The sequence below is a fragment of the Lytechinus pictus genome, chromosome 15 (genome assembly GCF_037042905.1).
Source record: "Lytechinus pictus isolate F3 Inbred chromosome 15, Lp3.0, whole genome shotgun sequence".
Classification (NCBI taxonomy): Eukaryota; Metazoa; Echinodermata; class Echinoidea; order Temnopleuroida; family Toxopneustidae; genus Lytechinus; species Lytechinus pictus.
In genome coordinates, this window is record NC_087259.1 from 16205850 (window position 1) to 16226375 (window position 20526).

The 20526-nt window shown below is 37.1% G+C and overlaps 2 protein-coding genes across 2 annotated transcripts in view; one reads left to right on the forward strand and one right to left on the reverse strand.

Annotated features, from left to right (window-relative positions):
- Nucleotides 1–615: 615 nt before the first annotated feature.
- On the forward strand, nt 616–9606 carry LOC129278406 (transmembrane protein 141-like). Its single transcript, XM_054914585.2, has 4 exons — nt 616–783; nt 6579–6645; nt 7460–7546; nt 8182–9606. Exons 1-4 carry the CDS (start codon nt 739–741, stop codon nt 8433–8435), a joined length of 453 nt encoding a protein of 150 aa, XP_054770560.1. The 5' UTR covers nt 616–738; the 3' UTR covers nt 8436–9606.
- A 6142-nt stretch (nt 9607–15748) lies between these two features.
- Nucleotides 15749–20526, reverse strand: part of LOC129277814 (metal-response element-binding transcription factor 2-like) — a 29147-nt gene continuing 24369 nt past the window's right edge. Inside the window, exons 13-15 of the mRNA XM_064110112.1 lie at nt 19619–19792; nt 18107–18218; nt 15749–17398 (exon numbers count right to left, since the gene is read on the reverse strand). Coding sequence (XP_063966182.1) covers nt 16796–17398; nt 18107–18218; nt 19619–19792 — 889 coding nt within the window. The 3' untranslated portion in view covers nt 15749–16795. The remainder of the gene's footprint in view (nt 17399–18106; nt 18219–19618; nt 19793–20526) is intronic.

The window sequence follows — 20526 nt, forward strand, 5'->3', positions numbered from 1 at the left end:
GGGGAGGGAGAGAGAGAAAGAAGAATGAAAAGAAGAGGAGAAGGAGGATGGGGAACAAAGAGTTTAGAGAACTGGGGTAGAATGAAAAGAAAGAGAGAGAGGCAATAAAAGAGACGAAGCATGACATACAAAAATGCAAATTCTACTACCATGAACACAGTTGATAAACTAGCATACAGGAATAAACATTATGAACAGTACAAGAGCAAATAACTGCATAACAGTACGGTAATTAAGAAAATGCATAACAAAGGGCACAATATTTAAGCTCATGGCCCTTTAGCCTGCACAGAGTGAGAAAAACAGAGAAAAGTAAGACGAATGGAAAAGGGGAAAGAGAGAGAAATTAGAGGTCTAAACGGAGACAAGACGAACTTTACTCTGCATGTCTCATTAAAACGCATTTTCAAACTGACAATAGAAAATTAAGGGACTCAAACGTAGAATTAATTTACTTGAACTTTATTAGCCCCATGGGGAAATTAAAGGCTTAAACATATTAAATGTACATGTATAAAGGTTTAACAATAACATATTTACATAAAGGCCTATAAACCGTATCCATTTCCACAATAACTTGAAAATACCGTAACTACATTTTGTTGTGTACATCATGAAAAATGTGTGAATATTTCAGTTCAGGATTGGTATTGCGTAACATAATATTTTGCAGTGTGCGAGATCGCAAGATCGAGCAATAAATTAATGCGTTCTGGTACGTTTGAAGTGAAATGAATAATGGTTTTGCAGAGTATTAGAGATCTTGATGATGACGTTTATCCGGTATGTAAAAAATTTTGTCTTAATTATGTCTTACTTCTGACATTGACAACAATTGAACATAATCGGCGAGCGGTCTCTTGAGTCTTGTTCGCCAGCGGATATAGCTCGCCAGCTTCCCGGAGAGAGCCGGGCCGGGCATCTTGCGTCTGGCCCCTTGGCGCTCCTAGCCTGTCGCATACCATGAATGTACCTGAGCTGATTGTGATTTCAAATACGGTGTTAAAATCTGGTGCATGGTGTTGTGACAATGACAACACAAACACCAGCTACAAGTACAACACTGTACTAGTCTGTACATCAGTAGAGGCGCACGGCCGGGCCAATATTGGAGACTGTCTCCAATGTGGGGACCAATATCATTCACTGATTCAGAGACTTTTGTAAAGAATTTGGGTATCCAATTTCAGACTCAGAGTCAGAGACAGTCTCCAGTTTTGGAGACCAATTTCCTTTGTTTACATTTGCTGCAAAAGGATTACCTTGGCAGCAAATAAAAATGTGATAAGCAGATTCCTCATGAAAAATTACCCCCTTTCACCGTCTACTTTAAAAATTCACCGTCTACTTTTTTTATAAGGATTTTTGTTGTCAATCACACACAAAACAAATGGGCTTCTGACCTCAGTGAGACAAAATTTTGGGTGGAAAAAATCATGCTTTTGTTGGTGTTGTTTCTTTGGTCCTTTTGCAAAGCAAGTCTCCAATGTGGGAGATTGTCTCCCCTATTGGAGAGAGTCTCCCATATTGGCCGTGCGCCTCTACTCACTACTGTACATGAATTTGAAATGATACTGGTGATGGGATTGACCTTCGTCCTTGGAAAACATGTCATTGAAAATATGATTGAATATTTCCGGCAGTTTGTGTTTATACTTGAGCTCAATTGAGCGCTGGTTTTGAATGTCGTCTGCTGAACTGAGCATCAGAGCTGGTGACTGGCACTCATCAATGAACAAGGTTATGATTAGACCAAAAGCTTCGGTCTCTGTTATGTTGGTTGTTCCGCTGAACTACGTTGGCTCCACTCACCAAATATATGTGTATGAGGAGAAATTAAAAAAATAAAAAAATGTTGAAAAACTCCTCGAAACAGACGGCTGCCAGCTGTCTAGGTTATGATATGACCTTGTTCTCAGTTATATCTCCATGTGTGGCAAAATAAGGGTGGCAATGTTTGGCTTATTTTCTCTTTTTGTTTGGGACAAATTAATGTTGTAAATCAGATCAAAAATCAGATCGAAAATCGGATCGGCAGTTAAGCTTCTAAAATCGAAATCGAATCGAAAATCGAATCGGCGATGTTTAAAAACAAAGGAATACATCAAAATGTTGTTCGCGGTCGCGCGCATCTTCCTGACAAAGTCACAAAGACGAATGCATTGGAATGGAAGTCGCCAACATGCGCGATCGTTTTAAAGCCAGGGGTTTTGAGGTGTTATTGCTTTAAAATAAACCGAGTGATTTTTATTAGAAAGATAAACGAAAGACGCATCTTCCGAGCAAAGGCGCAAAGGAAAATAAAATGAAAATATTTCTCATAGATCACAGGTTAATGAACGATCGGCGGGACATCTTTTAGAAGTATTTTTAGGTGCTAGCGATTTAGAATTATTGGAATGATCTCTTACGACGCATCATCTTAAAGTCGCAAGTGCAATTAAAATGAAGTAGAAGACGCAAGCACGCACGATGATTTGAAATATGTTGTTAAAATGTTTTGGGTAGCTAGCGTTTTCAAATCAATTTGAAGTTCACGGCGGTGTCCGCTATCACCACGAGGTTGAAAATAAAATGAATATCATCATAAACGATGTAAGAGAGTAACGCAATAAGCTCCGTCAATAGTACAGTCTTTAAAAGTTTATGGCGGGGTCCGCTATCACCACGAGGTTGAAAATTAAATGTATATCATCATAAACGATGTAAGAGAGTAACGCAGTGAGCTCCGTCGGTAATACGACCTTTCAAATTTCACGGCGGCATCCGCTATCACCACGAGGTTGAAAATAAAATGTATATCATCATAAACGATGTAAGAGAGTAACGCAATAAGCTCCGTCAGTAGCACGATCTTTAAAAGTTCACGGCGGGGTCCGCTATCACCACGAGGTTGAAAATAAAATGTAAATCATCATAAACGATGTAAGAGAGTAACGCAGTGAGCTCCGTCGGTAATACGACCTTTCAAAGTTCACGGCGGCATCCGCTATCACCACGAGGTTGAAAATAAAATGTATATCATCATAAACGATGTAAGAGAGTAACGCAATAAGCTCCGTCAGTAGCACGATCTTTAAAAGTTCACGGCGGGGTCCGCTATCACCACGAGGTTGAAAATAAAATGTAAATCATCATAAACGATATAAGAGAGTAACGCAGTGAGCTCCGTCGGTAATACGACCTTTCAAAGTTCACGGCGGCATCCGCTATCACCACGAGGTTGAAAATAAAATGTATATCATCATAAACGATGTAAGAGAGTAACGCAATAAGCTCCGTCAGTAGCACGATCTTTAAAAGTTCACGGCGGGGTCCGCTATCACCACGAGGTTGAAAATAAAATGTAAATCATCATAAACGATGTAAGAGAGTAACGTAGTGAGCTCCGTCGGTAATACGACCTTTCAAAGTTCACGGCGGCATCCGCTATCACCACGAGGTTGAAAATAAAATGTATATCATCATAAACGATGTAAGAGAGTAACGCAATAAGCTCCGTCAGTAGCACGATCTTTAAAAGTTCACGGCGGGGTCCGCTATCACCACGAGGTTGAAAATAAAATGTAAATCATCATAAACGATGTAAGAGAGTAACGCAATGAGCTCCGTCAATAGTACGACCTTTCAAAGTTCACGGCGGCATCCGCTATCACCACGAGGTTGAAAATAAAATGTATATCATCATAAACGATGTAAGAGAGTAACGCAATAAGCTCCGTCAATAGTACAGTCTTTAAAAGTTTATGGCGGGGTCCGCTATCACCACGAGGTTGAAGAGAAGATTTATATCATTATAAAGGGGGTAAGAGAGTAGCGCAGTGAGCTCCGTCGGTAATACGACCTTTCAAAGTTCACGGCGGCATCCGCTATCACCACGAGGTTGAAAATAAAATGTATATCATCATAAACGATGTAAGAGAGTAACGCAATAAGCTCCGTCAATAGTACAGTCTTTAAAAGTTTATGGCGGGGTCCGCTATCACCACGAGGTTGAAGAGAAGATTTATATCATTATAAAGGGGGTAAGAGAGTAGCGCAGTGAGCTCCGTCGGTAATACGACCTTTCAAAGTTCACGGCGGCATCCGCTATCACCACGAGGTTGAAAATAAAATGTATATCATCATAAACGATGTAAGAGAGTAACGCAGTGAGCTCCGTCGGTAATACGACCTTTCAAAGTTCACGGCGGCTTCCGCTATCACCACGAGGTTGAAAATAAAATGAATATCATCATAAACGATGTAAGAGAGCAACGCAATAAGCTCCGTCAATAGTACAGTCTTTAAAAGTTTATGGCGGGGTCCGCTATCACCACGAGGTTGAAGAGAAGATTTATATCATTATAAACGATGTAAGAGAGTAACGCAATGAGCTCCGTCAGTAGCACGATCTTTAAAAGTTCACGGCGGGGTCCGCTATCACCACGAGGTTGAAAATAAAATGTATATCATCATAAACGATGTAAGAGAGTAACGCAATAAGCTCCGTCAATAGTACAGTCTTTGAAAGTTTATGGCGGGGTCCGCTATCACCACGAGGTTGAAGAGAAGATTTATATCATTATAAAGGGGGTAAGAGAGTAGTGCAGTGAGCTCCGTCGGTAATACGACCTTTCAAAGTTCACATCGGCATCCGTTATCACCACGAGGTTGAAAATAAAATGTATATAATCATAAACGATGTAAGAGAGTAACGCAGTGAGCTCCGTCGGTAATACGACCTTTCAAAGTTCACGGCGGCATCCGCTATCACCATGAGTTGGAAGAGAAGCGGAAGAGAAGATATCTATCCTCTTAAACATCGCCATAGATAATACCGCGTCTTTCTCTCTGAATAATGCGACCTCTAAATAGCTAGCACCTCAAAAACAATCTTGAAATATGTTCTGAGCGATCATGCACTGTAACCAGATCTACGCCGATTTTTTATTTTCGATTTTTTCCTTCAAGGGGCATGATCGAAGATCGGCAAGTGATTGCCGATTGTGGTGAAATCGAATGGAATCGGTTGCCGATTGCAAAATCGGTTACAAGCTTAGGACAAATGCTTGATTTTTTTACACTGACAGTTTCCATTACACCTATTTGTCATACAACTTGGCCCTTAAGTAAATTTGAGTCTTTAAATTATTTTTTTATTAATTAAAAATAGAGATAAAAAAATGAAAATTTTCTTGCCATATACTTTCCACCAATAGAGGGCATACACAAAAATATGCCCAAAATTCAAGTTTTTGAGCGCTCTAGTGAATACAAAAATTATTCCCAATTTACTAATAAAGAAAAAAAAATTGCAACTGTATGGAAATTAGTAATTTTGGTCACAAAAGTGATATTTTACTGATTTTTTAAAGTGTGTGCTCTGTACAGCATTGGCAGGCCATAGTCCTACCTGTAGATTCCCAACAGGCAGGATGGTTGCAGTGAACAAGTGGTGACTGGCATTGACCATGTTGACCATCTACATGTAATTTCCCATTCACCAACACCAAACCCCAGGGATTGGGAAAATTGTGATTTAAATTCGGTGCAGTGTTGGTGTTGGTGATTTTTGAAGCCTATGAACAGGATGACACATCCCGAAAAATTTAATTTTTACACGCACAGATAAGCTGAGTGCAAATCCTTAGAGCCTTATAGTTACATTTTAATGGACAATAATAATTACTCTTTTGTGATGTGTTAGCCTTTGCATTCTGTATGATCATGATGAGATTTTACAACGATTTCTCCCCGATTTCACTTTCGTTATCGAGAAGTTCTCGCGTAGATTTGAGACGATCAGCAGCGCTGCGCAGAGGCGTGACATTATGAGTTATTGATAACGAGATGGGTATTGTTCTTCTGAACCCAGCTCGGTGTTGGAGCTTGGTTCAGCAGCCCTCTCACGCTCTCTACACCAACATAGAACACCGAACTTGAAGTTGAAATCACCCTTATCGTGTGCTGAAAATACTAGATTCCGACATGAAGGTGGAGATTGTTATCAAAGAATTTTTGTACGTGTATTGTGAACATAATAACTTCATGAACATGATTATGATGCATTTTCATGTTGGTGGTACTGGCATTAAATGATTAATGGGTATTCATGTCACAAGTTGAGGTCATGACTCGTGGACCGTTGGAGATGCTGCACAGTAGCGTACGCAATATTTTTTAAAGGGGGGGTTCAAGCTGAATGAAATGTTGACAACAAAAAAAGTCCTTAAAAAAATTTCGGGGGGGGGGGGCATCAAACAAATTTAAGGGGGGGGGGTTGAACCCCTGTAACCACCCCCCCCCTACTGGTGCTGCACATAGAATTATCGATCATGATGAAGGGGGACGATGGGGGTTGAACTACAGGGTAAGGATCGGTACTTGTAGTTAAAAGGGACCCCCTCCCCTGGGGTTTTCCAGACTGAGATAGGCATTTTGGGCTTTGGTACCTACAGCTGCAACTTCCTCTTGCAACAGCCACCCAAAATCTCAAATTAATAAAGATAAAAGCAGCAAAGAATAATTTGTAGTACTAGTATTTGATGTTTTATTGAAATTTAAATATGTCAAATTTATTTTGATCTGTATTACAGGGTGTCCAGGACTATGCACGATGCCAGTCAAAGGCGTTTTTGAAGGGCTTTATTGGTTTTATAGCAGGTGAGTTTATCATATGAGGCATATTACATGTCGAGAAATCTGTGACAGTGTGCACAGACCTCTCAAATACTCCACATTTGTTCAGAAAAATATGAATTTTGACCTATCTGGACTCTTGTTTTGATTGTATTATGATTTTCATCTGCTCTTGATTATTTTACTACAGTACAACCCATAGGAGATGTTCTTTGCTCATGTCTTTAAGCAAAATCATCCCCTTTTCAGTATGCTAATTACTGAGGGAAATTTTTCATCAATAGAACTAGTGTAAGATTAAAGAACTGTCTTAAATATGGAGCATGCGCTGTAGTTTACTATATAATTCTAATCATTACCACCATCATAATCATCATCGTCATAATCATCAGCAGCAACATCTTCTTTGTCATCATCAACACCATGGTCATCTAAATCTTCAACAAGCATTGTAATATTCATTTTCATCATTTTCTATCATTGTCATTTGTCAACATCTTCATCATCATTTCAGGATCATTTTACTACGACTATATCTTTTAGCTTATCGTAGCATAGAAAAACATAAATCACAAGCATTGCAACCATACCTATTGACCCACATTCATTGCCCTCTTTTACATTACTCAACATTACTCAAATAAAAGCTACTGAAATAAAGCAACTTAATAATTGCCGGAGGACAAAAAACTTTTATGACAGCTCTATGAAACTGGGCCTTGGCCAGGCTATAATATATAAGAGATGTGACATCATGGTAGTCAACTTGTCACTGATGTTAAGTATGTTTTTCATTTTTCTTTCATGGTTTATCGTTGTATTGTACTTTGCTTTTCAGGAGCCGCTGGTGGATTAACGGCTAGTATCTATGCCCGACAAAGATATCCAAGGTTCACTGCTGCTCATACAGTCTCTGCAATAGCAGGTAAAAGATCACCATCACATATATATCCTAAAGTTCCCACTTTTCTCTTTTCTGAAATGTAAACTATGTGTTGATCGGTGTCTGAGTATCAAATTCTGCGTTGTTTGGTGAAAAGCATAAATCATGATGGTGAATTGTAAATAGTGAAAAGCTTAAGTAAATGTAAGTTAAATATACTCACACTGCAGTTAAACTTGGTAAACTCATGCTAATCACCTTGAATAAACACTGCAAACAAGTTTGATCGGCTGATCCTTCATTTTATTTCAGTTGATTTTATGTAAATTTTGATGATTTTCACCATGTTTTTCGAAATTCATTTTTTTGTCTGAAAAATTGTTTACAGTGTAGTTCTATGAATACTGTGTTCATAAACTGCTGTGAATTTTTCTTTTCTGTTTCTGTATTGTTGAAAACAACACAGTTAGGATGAATTCTGTGTTCCCAAGTTTTGTGTGAATTATTTTCAGTTTTCTGCATTGTGCAAAACTGAGGGCTTTAATGTAACCTATTCAGAATGATCACTTTACATTTTGCAATTGGCCTTGCATGATCCAGATGCCTTGAACTTAATAGAAACATCAATCAGTGGAACAAATGATTATTTCCACCGTTTCCATTATTTATCTTTCAAGGTGGAGCCATTACCTGCGGCTACCTGGTGGCATCCATAGCATCCAGAGACTGCCAGAAGAAATGGGTGAGAACAGCTCAAGCATCAGGTTACAACGATGACAACGTTACATCTCCTAGAACAGTCACAGCAGAGCAATCTATCGCACCACAGCCGTTACAGGGAAACACTTCAAATGCAGTTGCGGCACACGGAGGACAAGACAAGTTTGATGGACCGGTTTCGAAGAACAAATATGGAGATACTATGGATTAACCCATGAATAGTTTGGAAGACTGGTATTCAGTGATGAACTTGTCTGGTTGCCAGCTTCAGCAATATGCAGATGGGACAGTGTTGGGGCCTTTCAATAAAACTCGACATTTTGTGACCTAAAGATAGTAAAGACTTGCTGCATGGCTTGGTTTCTTCATACTGCCAGAATTTAGATAAAATATTTTAGAATTTTTCTTTCCTGTCCAGATCTAACAATGATTATGTAAAACTGAATGGAAAGAATAGAAATCTATTTAATTTTTCCATCCATCATTTAAAAAGAGACTTTCCATTAATATACACATGCAGATTAAATTCCAAAATGATTGGGCTACAGTGTATGCAGATGAACCCTATAAAGACTGGGCTATTTTGATGCCTGAATAGTCGGGTTGGGGGTTTGGGGAGAGGTTGATTCAGTCTAAATGTCAAAACGATGTGGTAGGCACAAAGGAAAATAAGTTGTGAAACGTCTTCTCACAATATTTATCACAAGAAATGTTGGGGTGTTGGGGGTGAATTAGCCCCCTCCCCAGCCTCTTAAGGGTAAATTGAGATACACCTGTATTCACCTAGATGTGTTTGATTCCTCCGACACCATTTCTGCAAAAGTTGCTACATAGGCACTCACCTGTTCATTTATATCATCGTGATATCTCAACGTAAATATATATGCATTTATTTATTCATTGGCCTGACCTCCTTTGCAAGGCATCGGTCTGCACTTTGCCTCTCTTCACCCAGGTGATAATGGATAGGAGACGAGTGCCGATGTAGTATGCTTAGTGTTTCAATAAGGCTGGAAACCAGGCCAATTTTTTTTTTCAGGGGTTATTTTTCACAACCTGCTGCCTAATTCTGCAACATTGTATAACCTTTAACATTGCAGTGTATGGGAATTATCTGGGCTCCCTTGTTTTAGTTTCCAAGGCTTTTTTAAAAGCATTTTGGGGGCTAAATCACCCTATTAAAGCCCCTGTGTAATTGTTTTCCCTGATGGAAACTCTTGTTGGAATGCACCTCAGGAAGTGGAGAAAGTGCAAGTCTGAACATGTAAAGTTGTGTGCTAGGAAGCCAGGATGACTGAGGACTCTGATAATACAAAGATGTTGTTTTGATATATTATGCATTATATAAATCATGTTCTTAATAAATTCAAATTTATGATATACATGTATATATACAGAAAGTTTGTATGACTTTGTATGTTAAAATAATCAAACTTCACCATTGTAAAATTGGTGAAAGAAGGGTTAACATATATTTCATTTTTTACAGATTTGGCAATAAGGACTAACTTGACTTAACTATAAAATGTTAAAACAATGGTAATTCCACATGTTCAGGGAGAAATAATTTTTTTTTCACAGGACAGTGGGGAGAAAATTAGAATATTTCATAAAATAAAATACAAAAGAAATAGTGAGTGATGTCATCAGTCCCTCATTTGCATACCGACCGGGATATGCATACAACTGTTTTGTGAAATTAAGCAAAATTTAAAAATGGCATAACTTTCTTATTTTACATCAGATTTTTGTGAAATTTTCAGCATTATGCTTGTTGGATTTTTCTCTTTTTATTCAAATCAACTTTTTGTTGGGGTGGACTTGTCCATGGATGGATGGCCAATTGTAAAATAAATCTCTAATGGTACAGGTTCAATTTATCTGCTCAATACGTTCAAATTGATTGATGACTATCTGTAAATAATAGCTGAACAGTTTTCTTCATCATTAAATCATGATGAAAGAGCACAGTTAACCAACAATGTAAACAAATTTTTAACACTTTGGGCTTCCCATAATTTTAGCCCAGAGTTATATCTTGGCTTAAGTTAAACCGAACTTCAAAATATAGGCCCATGATATTGAATACAAATACTATTTAATCAATGTGATTCTATTTTAAAGTGATTACAAACCTAGGTCCCGTTTCATAAAGACTTGTTACAATAACAAATGGGCAGTTTCTGTAACAAGTTTACTATCAGCGAATCAAATTGATTTATTTCAGTAGCTTTAAACTTTTATTGTAAATTTGTTATAGTATCAAGTTTTATGAAACGGGGCACCAGATGATACAATTTTCTTGGTATCACACTTGGAGGTCCACTGACATATCCATATTCTTCCTTGCGCTTAGGTTTATCATTAAGCTAAATCGTTCTTTTAATTTTTTTTCTTTCAATTCTTTCTCACAGTGCGTGCTTAGTGCTATAGACCCATAGACAAAAGAAAGCTGGGCGACCCACAAGGCCTTGTGATATGAAACACAAATTTCCCATCTTAATATTAATTTTTACTCATGACAATCAAACACAATCTCTACATAAAGACAGATTTATAATGTTTAAGTGAGCTTTTTTTTATTATTTTTGTGATACATAATTTTCATAACATTTTACATTTGTTCATGGTTTGAAATATTCTGCAAAAAAGTCAACAATGTAAAACACATGATTAAAACTGGCATACAAACAGTGGTATACATTCAAAGAACTTACAGCTCAGGGGCCTGTGACACAACGCATAACGAGTGATTGTACAATTGATTTGTATACGTGATGACACATAATGACCAATGTAATCAAGCATAAGGCCAAACAAAATTTTTGCAATGGTGTAACCGGCCTGACCCTAAAAAATTCACTGACCCTTTATTTTTTGCCTATTGATATCGCCCATCGTGTTGATCGTGATCGAAAACCCGGAAGTGTTTCACTCAGACCTCACTGGCTGTGTGATGTGGTAGCTCTGCATGTGTACGAGCTGCGAGGGAGGTCACGTCCTGGGCGCAGTGGGGGAGATCGGCTGTAGGAGCAGCTATACCGTTCGCGCTCGCCTTGATGAAAATCACGTCGCATCTGTTCACCAACATGGCGTTGTACAGTACAAACCTGAATATTCACTTTGGAATGATTTTCTAATATTTGCTTGTTAAAAATGTTGGTATATTTTGTGAAGCATCGAAAAGGCGATATTTATCTCTCCTAGAAATGGTGCTTGAGATTCAGGCTCGGGTCTATAGAAAACCTGTAAAAAAAATCCCTGCTTTTCCAGGGGCCCCGTCACTCTAACACAAAATTTTTCTTTAGCCTAAGCATCAACCCTATGATCAATCACTGTGCCTTGTGTAACGGGGCTCTGAAAAGACAGGACAGGATGCATTGGCAGTGCCAAAGTAGGAAAGGTTCAGGGAGAAATCTTGACCAGCTTCACATTATTTAAGTTGAATACACATTGATCTTTGAGGATATAGGAGTAATGATTTGAAATTACAATATGTGATCTACCACCACAAAACCACCAATAAGTCGCCAGGTAAGCTTCTCTGTAAATAGCCAAAATAGTAATTTAGTCTCCAAAAACCACAAATAAAAAAAATAGCTTTTCTGAAAGAGCAATTCTTCTCCTTCATGCTGTGAAAATTTGAAGTCACAAAGTTGAATAAAAGAAAAGATACAAGAGTTTCTTGGAAACTACTTTTTTTTCGGACTGCTTGGAAGTTTCACTGAGATTACAGTGTGCACATCTCATGCTTGAGAGAACCCTGAACTTCAAACCTTGTTTTCTCAAAGCTCTTGCTGAATTTCCTCTGCATTCAATCGAGCACTTGTAATGATTATTTTTGGTCAGTTTCAACATATTATATTTCATTTTAAAGCTTAGAAAGTGAATTATCAAGCTCAATTAAAAATCTCAATATTCATTTTGGTCGACTTATTTTTGGTTTTGGGGTGGCAGGTCACATATTAAAGTACAAAAGGAGGGCACCATAGCATTAAGAAATAAGAATTTGCAAAAAAAGTTCTGGGGCCCTGTTTCATAAAACTTGTTATAAGAACAAATTTGCAATACCTGTAAAAAGCTACTGAATTCCTTCAACCTGATAGTGAACTTGTGATAGAAATAGTACATTTGATATTATAAGAATTCTTTATGAAACAGGACCCTGGTATATTCCCAGTCAAACCTTGAGACAGGAGTTAGGAAATTACATGATATTTTTTTTCCTTATCACTTAAACAAGCCCATGTTATCTTTCGATGGGGGTTCACTTTTCAAAAAGTGCTCAATTATTACCAATGGCAACATGTACACAACACGACAACAAATTTATGAGTTGTATCAACCAGCAAAAGTTTGAATGACATTAAAAAAAAAGGACAATAAGGACCAACAATTCAACCTCATTGATGTAAGACAAATATCTCCAAAAATATTCATATACATGTAATTTTCCCCTAGTTGATCAGTATTGTCACATAATTGCTGTTCTATTTCAATGTTCATAAACATTCAAGAATAATTTGGAAATCCGTTAACAGTAAGGTCCAACAATTTATTCTTAACTATTTGAGGGAAAAAAAAATTGGGCGGGTGTTTCTTAAAGCCGTTTGTAAGATAAGAATGACTTTATGCACGACTGGTGATCCTTTCTTGTGCTATGGGATATCCTTATGTAATTGATTTATGACCTAAGAACATGTTCCAGTCGTGCGTAACTTTATGAACAGCTTTATGAAACACCTGTCAGAGGTAAAGTGCAACTCTGCCTAAGTCAAATCTCTTGGGAACAAAGAAATTTGTTCGACTTTGGAGAAATTCGACTTACAGAAGATAAACAACTCATGTCTTAAGGTCGATTTCTACTGAGTTAACTGTATTTTAAAAATTATTCATATATTCCCCAAGTGAATCAGTATTGACATATAAATGCTGTTGTATTTCAATTTTCACAAACATTTGAGATTGATAATTTGGAAATCCATTAAATAATCAAAGTGCATTCTCAATTTCACAATCAATTAACAGAGATTCATCATGAATGGATATGTTAACAATTTCACACTGATCATTCCCATCACAGTATTCTCTATACAAAGAGACCTCTACCCTTGGAAATCGTTTCACTAACTTTGAAATTATGGCATTCAAGATGAAAATTTCCAGATTTTTAAAATGAAATTCTATGATTCTGAATTTACTTTGCAATTTTTTGTTTATCTATGAATGTACTCCTTCAAAAGTTAAATGAAATGAACAGAAGCATGGAATATATCAACCAAAATATACAGAAATATATACTTGCTGACCATGACCAAAGGACCATATTCCAATTGATCAGTTGTCTGGAAAATATCATGATATAAATGATCCAATACAAGTTCAACAATTTCCTAGAAAGCTAGTGAACACTTTTTGCGAGAGTGATCACAAATTTCCTTGTCGACCATAGTAGATTGCGAGACAAATGAATACCCTCTAGCGATTATTTCAGTCCACAATAATGAACCTATTTAGTATAATTGATGAGGTTTAAAGAGATGCTTTTCGTTAGAGGTATTTTTGGCACATTTATAGAAGGCAATGAAGCATGAATGTAGAAATGAATAGTTTGGAGATGAAAGCCAACTAGCAGCATGCCATACACAGGGCTGTCATGGAAAGTAGACTAAATGGCAATTGACAATTTACTACTGATTTCTACTCAATGAACTACTAGACAGGATTTGGCTCAATTACTTTCTTCAATTAAAATTACAATCACGTAATTGAAGAAATGTTCAATTACAATTACTTTTAAATTAAATTACATTTTTTTTCAATTTTTTAATGTGTGTCAATAGCATAATTTTGTTTGCCAGAGTTTTTTTGGGGACAAAAGGTTTAACGGGCCCAAGGACTGTAACTTTCATTTGTATTTTTAATAATATCTATGTTTAACGAACAAGTCCAACCCAACAAAAAGTTTATTTGAATAAAAAGAGAAAAATCCAACAAGCATAACACTAAAAATTTCATCAAAAATCGGATGTAAAATAAGAAAGTTGTGACATTTTAAAATTTCACTTAATTTTACAAAATAGTTATATGCAAATGAGACTGATGATGTCATCCACTCAATATTTCTTTTGTATTTTATTATATGAAATATTCTAATTTTCTCCTCATTGTCAAGTGAAACAACGATTAAATCCTCCCTGAACATGTGGAATTAGTATTCTTTAATGATATGTTTCAGTCAAGTTGGCCCTTATTGTCAAATCTTTAAAAAATGAAATATTGTATAATTCAAGCAATAAAAAAAATGAATAGTGAGGGACATCATCGACCATCTCATTTGCATGTCACTGAGTTGTGCATATCACTGTTTTGTGAAAAATAAGCGAAACTTTGAAATTTCATAACTTTATTTTACATCCAATTTGAATGAAATTTTCAGCATTATGCTTGTTTGATTTTTCTCTATTTATTCAACTCAACATTTTTCTGGGGTGGACTTGACCTTCAAGTTTTGTTCCATCGTTATTTCTTTGTGTAACGCACTTTGCATGGGTGTGAGTGGTCACAAATAAAAAGATCTGAAAAAAAAAAAAGCTGAAACTTGTAGAAAAAGTCTGAAATAGAAAGAGCTCCCATACTTTTTGTACAGAGGAAAGCCAAAAATAAGCTGAAATTCAAAACGAAAAAAATCTGAAATCAGATAAAAATCTGAACTCTCACACCCCTGACTTTGGTTTTATCTACAAAAGGTGCTATAGAATTGTTATGATTAATTTACCTTTTATAATTTTATCAAATCACTTGAAAACCTGGTAGTGTAAGATTCCTGTTAGAACAAGCCCATTCTTACTGGACTTGAGGATTTCCTAGATAGCTCTGAAATGGAATGACACGAATAACGAAGCAGACAGGCATACAGAAACATAGTGCTTCCTGGAGAGCGGTTTATCAACATTTTTATTGGTCAGATCTGATAATTTTCCCTGATTGTGATTGGCTGAGAAGCACTGTTACTAAGGTAACTGTCGGATAAAACAGGACTTGTCAGAAGTTTTAGCTTTTTTCATGAAACGCTCCCCTGGATATTCCCAGCAATGTAACATTATCGTTGTGTAAACTCTGGAAAAAAGTACCTCATGCATTCCAATGCATCACATGTCTATAACCAATTATTAAAAGAACATGGAGTAATGCATTGGGCTTTGGATACAGAAGAATTTTCCCTTTAAATACTCAAATGTTAGTTATCTCCTTACTACAAGGAGTATCTAACACTCCCCAGGGAGTGGACAAAGTCAATTTATTGCGTGTGGAAAAGCCAGGGTCCAATATATTAAGCTCGACATAAAAGCGGAATGTTATTATTGTAGAAATCTTCCTGATTTGGAGAACTTGTAAAAGTAGGGTAGTCTTAATCCTAAACAGACTAGGCTATTTCGGCACCTAAGAAGACTGGGGGGGGGGGGCTGAGCATGTACATCACCCATGGCAAAATCTACAAAACTATATTTTTTATTCTGTGAGAAATCTCACTGCGAATTAATCATTCTAATTTATGCATAAAAATCTAAAGTTTGCTCTGATTAACTAAATAATGCCCCTAAAATGCTAATTTTTGGTTCACAGACTATCTGATCAGATGTATTTAAACAAAATTGCAACATTACATTTATTTTCTTATGTGTTTTATTGTTTTCTGAATTTCTTATGTATTTCTAAGTTTTTCGATATTTTTGTTTTTCATTGTTTTTTCAATGGATATTGTTGGGGACTTTATTTTGAAGATAAACAAGATGAAATTCATTGATTTTTAATTAGTAAAAGGAAAAATAATACATTTATGTATTTCGGCTAAAAACACTTTTTGCATTAGATTTTGTAAACAAATTCACGTTTTTGAGCAATTTTGGGTCTGCATGCACTCACGAAATGCTGCCAAATTTCAGAACCGCATATCCGGGGGTCGCAATTTTGGTCTCAAAAGCCCCCCCCCCCCCCCCAGTCTTATTAGGGTTAAATGGGTTCTGTAAAGGAAAGTGGACTGAGTAGACCCTCATCATGATATTCTACAATGATAAAGAAGACTTGCTAAAGCCACATCTATGTTCGAAAGGTATGCAATGTCCATATCCATATCAAAATTATGATGCAGCTATTATATAATGCTGCATCACCAAATGCCCAAGGCAATGAAATTCCTCTATATATGCATCATGTTACCTTCTTCCTTTCACATATTTTTTTTTACTTATATGGAAGCCCTGAATACCCCATCAATGTGCCATTCTGCATCTATCAGCAAATTTATTTTATAGCATGTTGCACACTTTTCTCATTCATATGCATATTGGAAAGTGCTCTAGGACGGTTAATAGGCATGGTGTTGCTCTTTCAACTGCATATATTCCAGATAGTACATTGATGCCAATACTGCTATCAGAATGGAAGATGCAACAGCCATATTCCTCTAACTGTTTTGCACTTCCTCTTCCATCATAGATCATCGGGGCTCAAAGAGCAGTTTTCTTCAAGATGCAACTTTCTCTTTTCATAACGGCACAGGCTCAAGAGTTACGGTGAGCTCCCTTCCCATTGGATCAAGTACTGCACCTTGCCGTCGACACAGACGCGCTTCCCAAGCACCTTGTAGCCCTCGCCGCAAGCGATACGTCCTTCTGCGCCAAAGTAAGATGAAACAGAGTGCATGATTCCAAAGGGTGAAACAGCTTCGGTGATGCCGTTCACTTTCGTCTTGCTCGGACTTTGTTGAGTTAATAATTTGATTTCTGAATCTGTGTCTCTGAGACTATCACTAACCTCAGGCGTCTGGCTATCATTACTAGTATCATTGTCCAGATTCTCGGAGCTGGGCCTTCGTTTCCGTTTCCTGCCCCTGCGCTTCTTGCCCATCGATTGTTCTGAGAGCAGACGGCCATATTGGTTCATTTGGCCGTTGCTAGGTCCTGCACCATTTTGCGAGCTTCCGTCACTGCTGCATTGCGAGGAGAGAGTCATTGAGCACGGGACAACGTTGTTGCCCAAGGGTACCATTTCCAGAGGGGGTATCATATCAAGGACGGAGCAGCCACCTGCCACAACAGTAAGTCCTGTACACATTCCACCACTATAGCCTTTATAGGACTGGTTCGGACTTGTCAGAGGGTCACCGGTTTTCTGTAGACAGGAAAGAATTAATAGAAACCCATTAACATCCACAGCTTAATAATAATGTCAACATAGAATGGCTGTGGTATTTTAAATGCTATATGCCTGTTCTGAGTAGCAAAGGGTCCTCAGGGTTATTTTTGTAAACTGGGTCCGGAAAGCAGTGTTCATATCAGGTCTTGGTGCATCAATGAAGAATTAATGAATATCTAAATTGTTTGAAATCTGAAAAAATTCCCTGTTCATACTGGAAAAAAAAATTACATAATGGTATTAAATTTCCAACCTTAACTGAACAAATCAAACTATGCAAAGACGATTTGTGCACAGGATTTCTCAATGTTCTTGCTTGAATTTATCCACGTCATACGTTACGATATCATCCCATATTACGCTTAGCTTCGTGCCATCTAAGGACAAGGGGTAAGGTTGTAAGCAAATAAGGCAGGACCAAAATGGTATATATTTTATCTCATTTGCTGAACAGGGATGGCATCTTAAAGCATGCGTCTCATTGAAACTGGTGCTACAGGAATACAAATTATAATTATTAATATTATTACTATTATTATTATTATTATCATCTTTAATAATTCTTGTAGATACATATCAGAAATTTGCATCCAGAACCCAGCATTTTGTATCAAGTACTTGTAAAGCAATAAACTGGTAAATAAAAATCAAACATAATCCAATGTCAATAAAGTTGTGACTCACATAACTCGTTGCCTGTAACAAGAGTTTGCGAGCTTTCTTAGACTTGCGCATGATCTCTTCGGGAGTTAGACCTTTCTGTTTCCTTCTCCTTTCCAATGGCACAGGAGATAAACTGAAGAATATAAAAACGAAGAGATGGTGAGAGATAGAAAGACAAAGAGAGATGGGCAAATAGAGATAGACAAGGAGGGGGAGAAAGAGTGTGACATAGAGAGGGAGCAAAAAGGTGTACATGTATTTTTACATGATATTATTCTAAATGTACAATGATTCTCTAGATCATTTCTAGTTGACAGCTCATTTGTAACCCATATTCTCAAGAGGCTACTTCCCACCATTTAGTCATCTTTATTCAATTTGAAGCCTGGCTAAAGCTTTGCTGAAGGGTTAATAATGTGAACGAACCTCGAGTATCATATTACATCCCAATCTTTTATTTTTTTGGGGGGTGGGAGGGGGGGGGGTACCTGTGCATCAATCTGGCAATTGAATATAATATGTTGAACTGAAATCGCTCCAAAGTCTGTTGCATGTAGTTATTGATAATGACTTTACCCTGAAAATATAAAACTGTACTTTTATTAAGAACTTATATTCAATACAAAATCAGCTTATAATTATGTCAGGACTGAGCGAAAGTTGCAAGACAAGAAAATATTTGAAACCAATTTAACCTTTCTGTCGCAATTTTACAACTGAAATATCACAATTAGCTGTAGCAAATTGGTATATATTCCTAGTTGCAAGAAGTAGATCAGTGGCCCATAACACAAAGCTTAGCAATGATCGTAAAATTTTTTTCTACGATTGATTCCATTGGCTACAATGTACAATCAATCGTAGAAATCAAGCGTACGATTAATCGCTAACCTTTGTGTGGATTCACAAAATGGTGCGCCATCTACTGGTTGCAGCGAACAGGCCCAATTTCTAGCTTGGGTTCGACATCGCAGCGCACAGTGCTAGTGTACTGTAAAGTAACACTGATGCTTCAAATATAGAAAAACATATGGCAAGAATTCACCAAACACGGTCAAAATTTCGCAAAGAAATATGCAGCGAAATTCTCTCCCACCTCCTGGACCCTCGTAAACAGCATATGCGAGCTGGTCGTGCCGCGTCGGCCAGCGCTGAATTAAAATCGCATGTACTATTGAAATAGCGTGCACAACACAGACGTCGACTTTTTCCCATGAGGCATTGCAAATTTTGGCCTGTCCGCTAAAACCGATAGATGGCGCTTCTTATTGTGAATCCACCAAATTAATAGTAAGTTTCTTGCATCATGCCATAAGGCGGCCCAGGCAGCTCTCTATGCATGCCAAGAAAGAAAGAAAAAATTATTATGAAAACTGCTTCTGGGGAGCATTTCATGAAACAATTAGTGATTTTCACTGACATCTGTTATAAGCTACTGAAATCCTTGCATCTGATTGGCTCAGAGCAAAGAAATTACTATTTGCTTCATGAAACACTCCCCTAGTTTGTGCTAATGAACTCAAAAGGATGTACCTCTGGACTGGCTGAAAGGTTACAACCTTCTTCCCCGTCATCTTCATGTCATTCATGACATCATCAGTGATCTGACCAATGGCAGGCAAGACGATGGTTGGCGAGACTGGAGGGGTGCGGACCCGTAACCCCCAGAGGTTCTTTTTCTTCTTGACTTCCTTTCCGCAAACAAATCTGAGAGGACAGAGAAAAATTACTTTTTCATAAATAGCTAAGAAAAATGGCGTCGGAGATCAATAACGACTTTGGCCCGTATTCTGAAATCCGGTTTAACTTTAGGCCACGGTCAAACTCTGTGCCAAAATAATGTCAAACATTCATTGATATTTTCTGTTTCATATGTTCACTGTCCTTCATCATCATTCCATAATGCCGAAGAAATCTAATTGAGTTATTATTTAAAGACAGTTATGAATGTTCTTTAATATTGAATGTTGAGATAATGAATTGAACCTGTACATAAATAGAAATTGAAATTATGTCACAGTTAACCCACAACTTTCCTAGTGGACGTGACGTAATCAAGTACACCATAAAGCCTGCATCATGATCACAATATACAATTGAGGCCAAAACTTTACATACACCCATGTAATTCATTGAAATTTGTTCTCTTGCCAAACATAAAATACTACCATGACAAATTTGGTATCAAATGAAAGAGCGTATGAAGCTCTACCACATGATTGGGATGCCGTTGGGATTTAAGTATATTTCAGGTGGAATTTTCTTTCAAGAAAAAAAAGTAATATTGGTGCCAAATGTATTCTATTGTTTATTATATTTTCAAACATCGTTTCATAGAAACATATTAATGTCAAATCTATGATTTATATTACATTTTCTATCATATGTCACCACTGAACAAAAAAGTGTAATCTGAAATGTTTGTGTTGAGAAGTACATGT

What these genes read in the sequence shown, in the direction of transcription:
- LOC129278406 (XM_054914585.2), top strand. Translation starts at nt 739, where the DNA reads ATGGTTTTGCAGAGTATTAGAGATCTTGATGATGACGTTTATCCG. An exon ending in CTTTATTGGTTTTATAGCAG is followed by an intron (nt 6,646 to 7,459) that starts GTGAGTTTATCA and finishes TTTGCTTTTCAG; the next exon opens with GAGCCGCTGGTGGATTAACG. An exon ending in TACAGTCTCTGCAATAGCAG is followed by an intron (nt 7,547 to 8,181) that starts GTAAAAGATCAC and finishes TTATCTTTCAAG; the next exon opens with GTGGAGCCATTACCTGCGGC.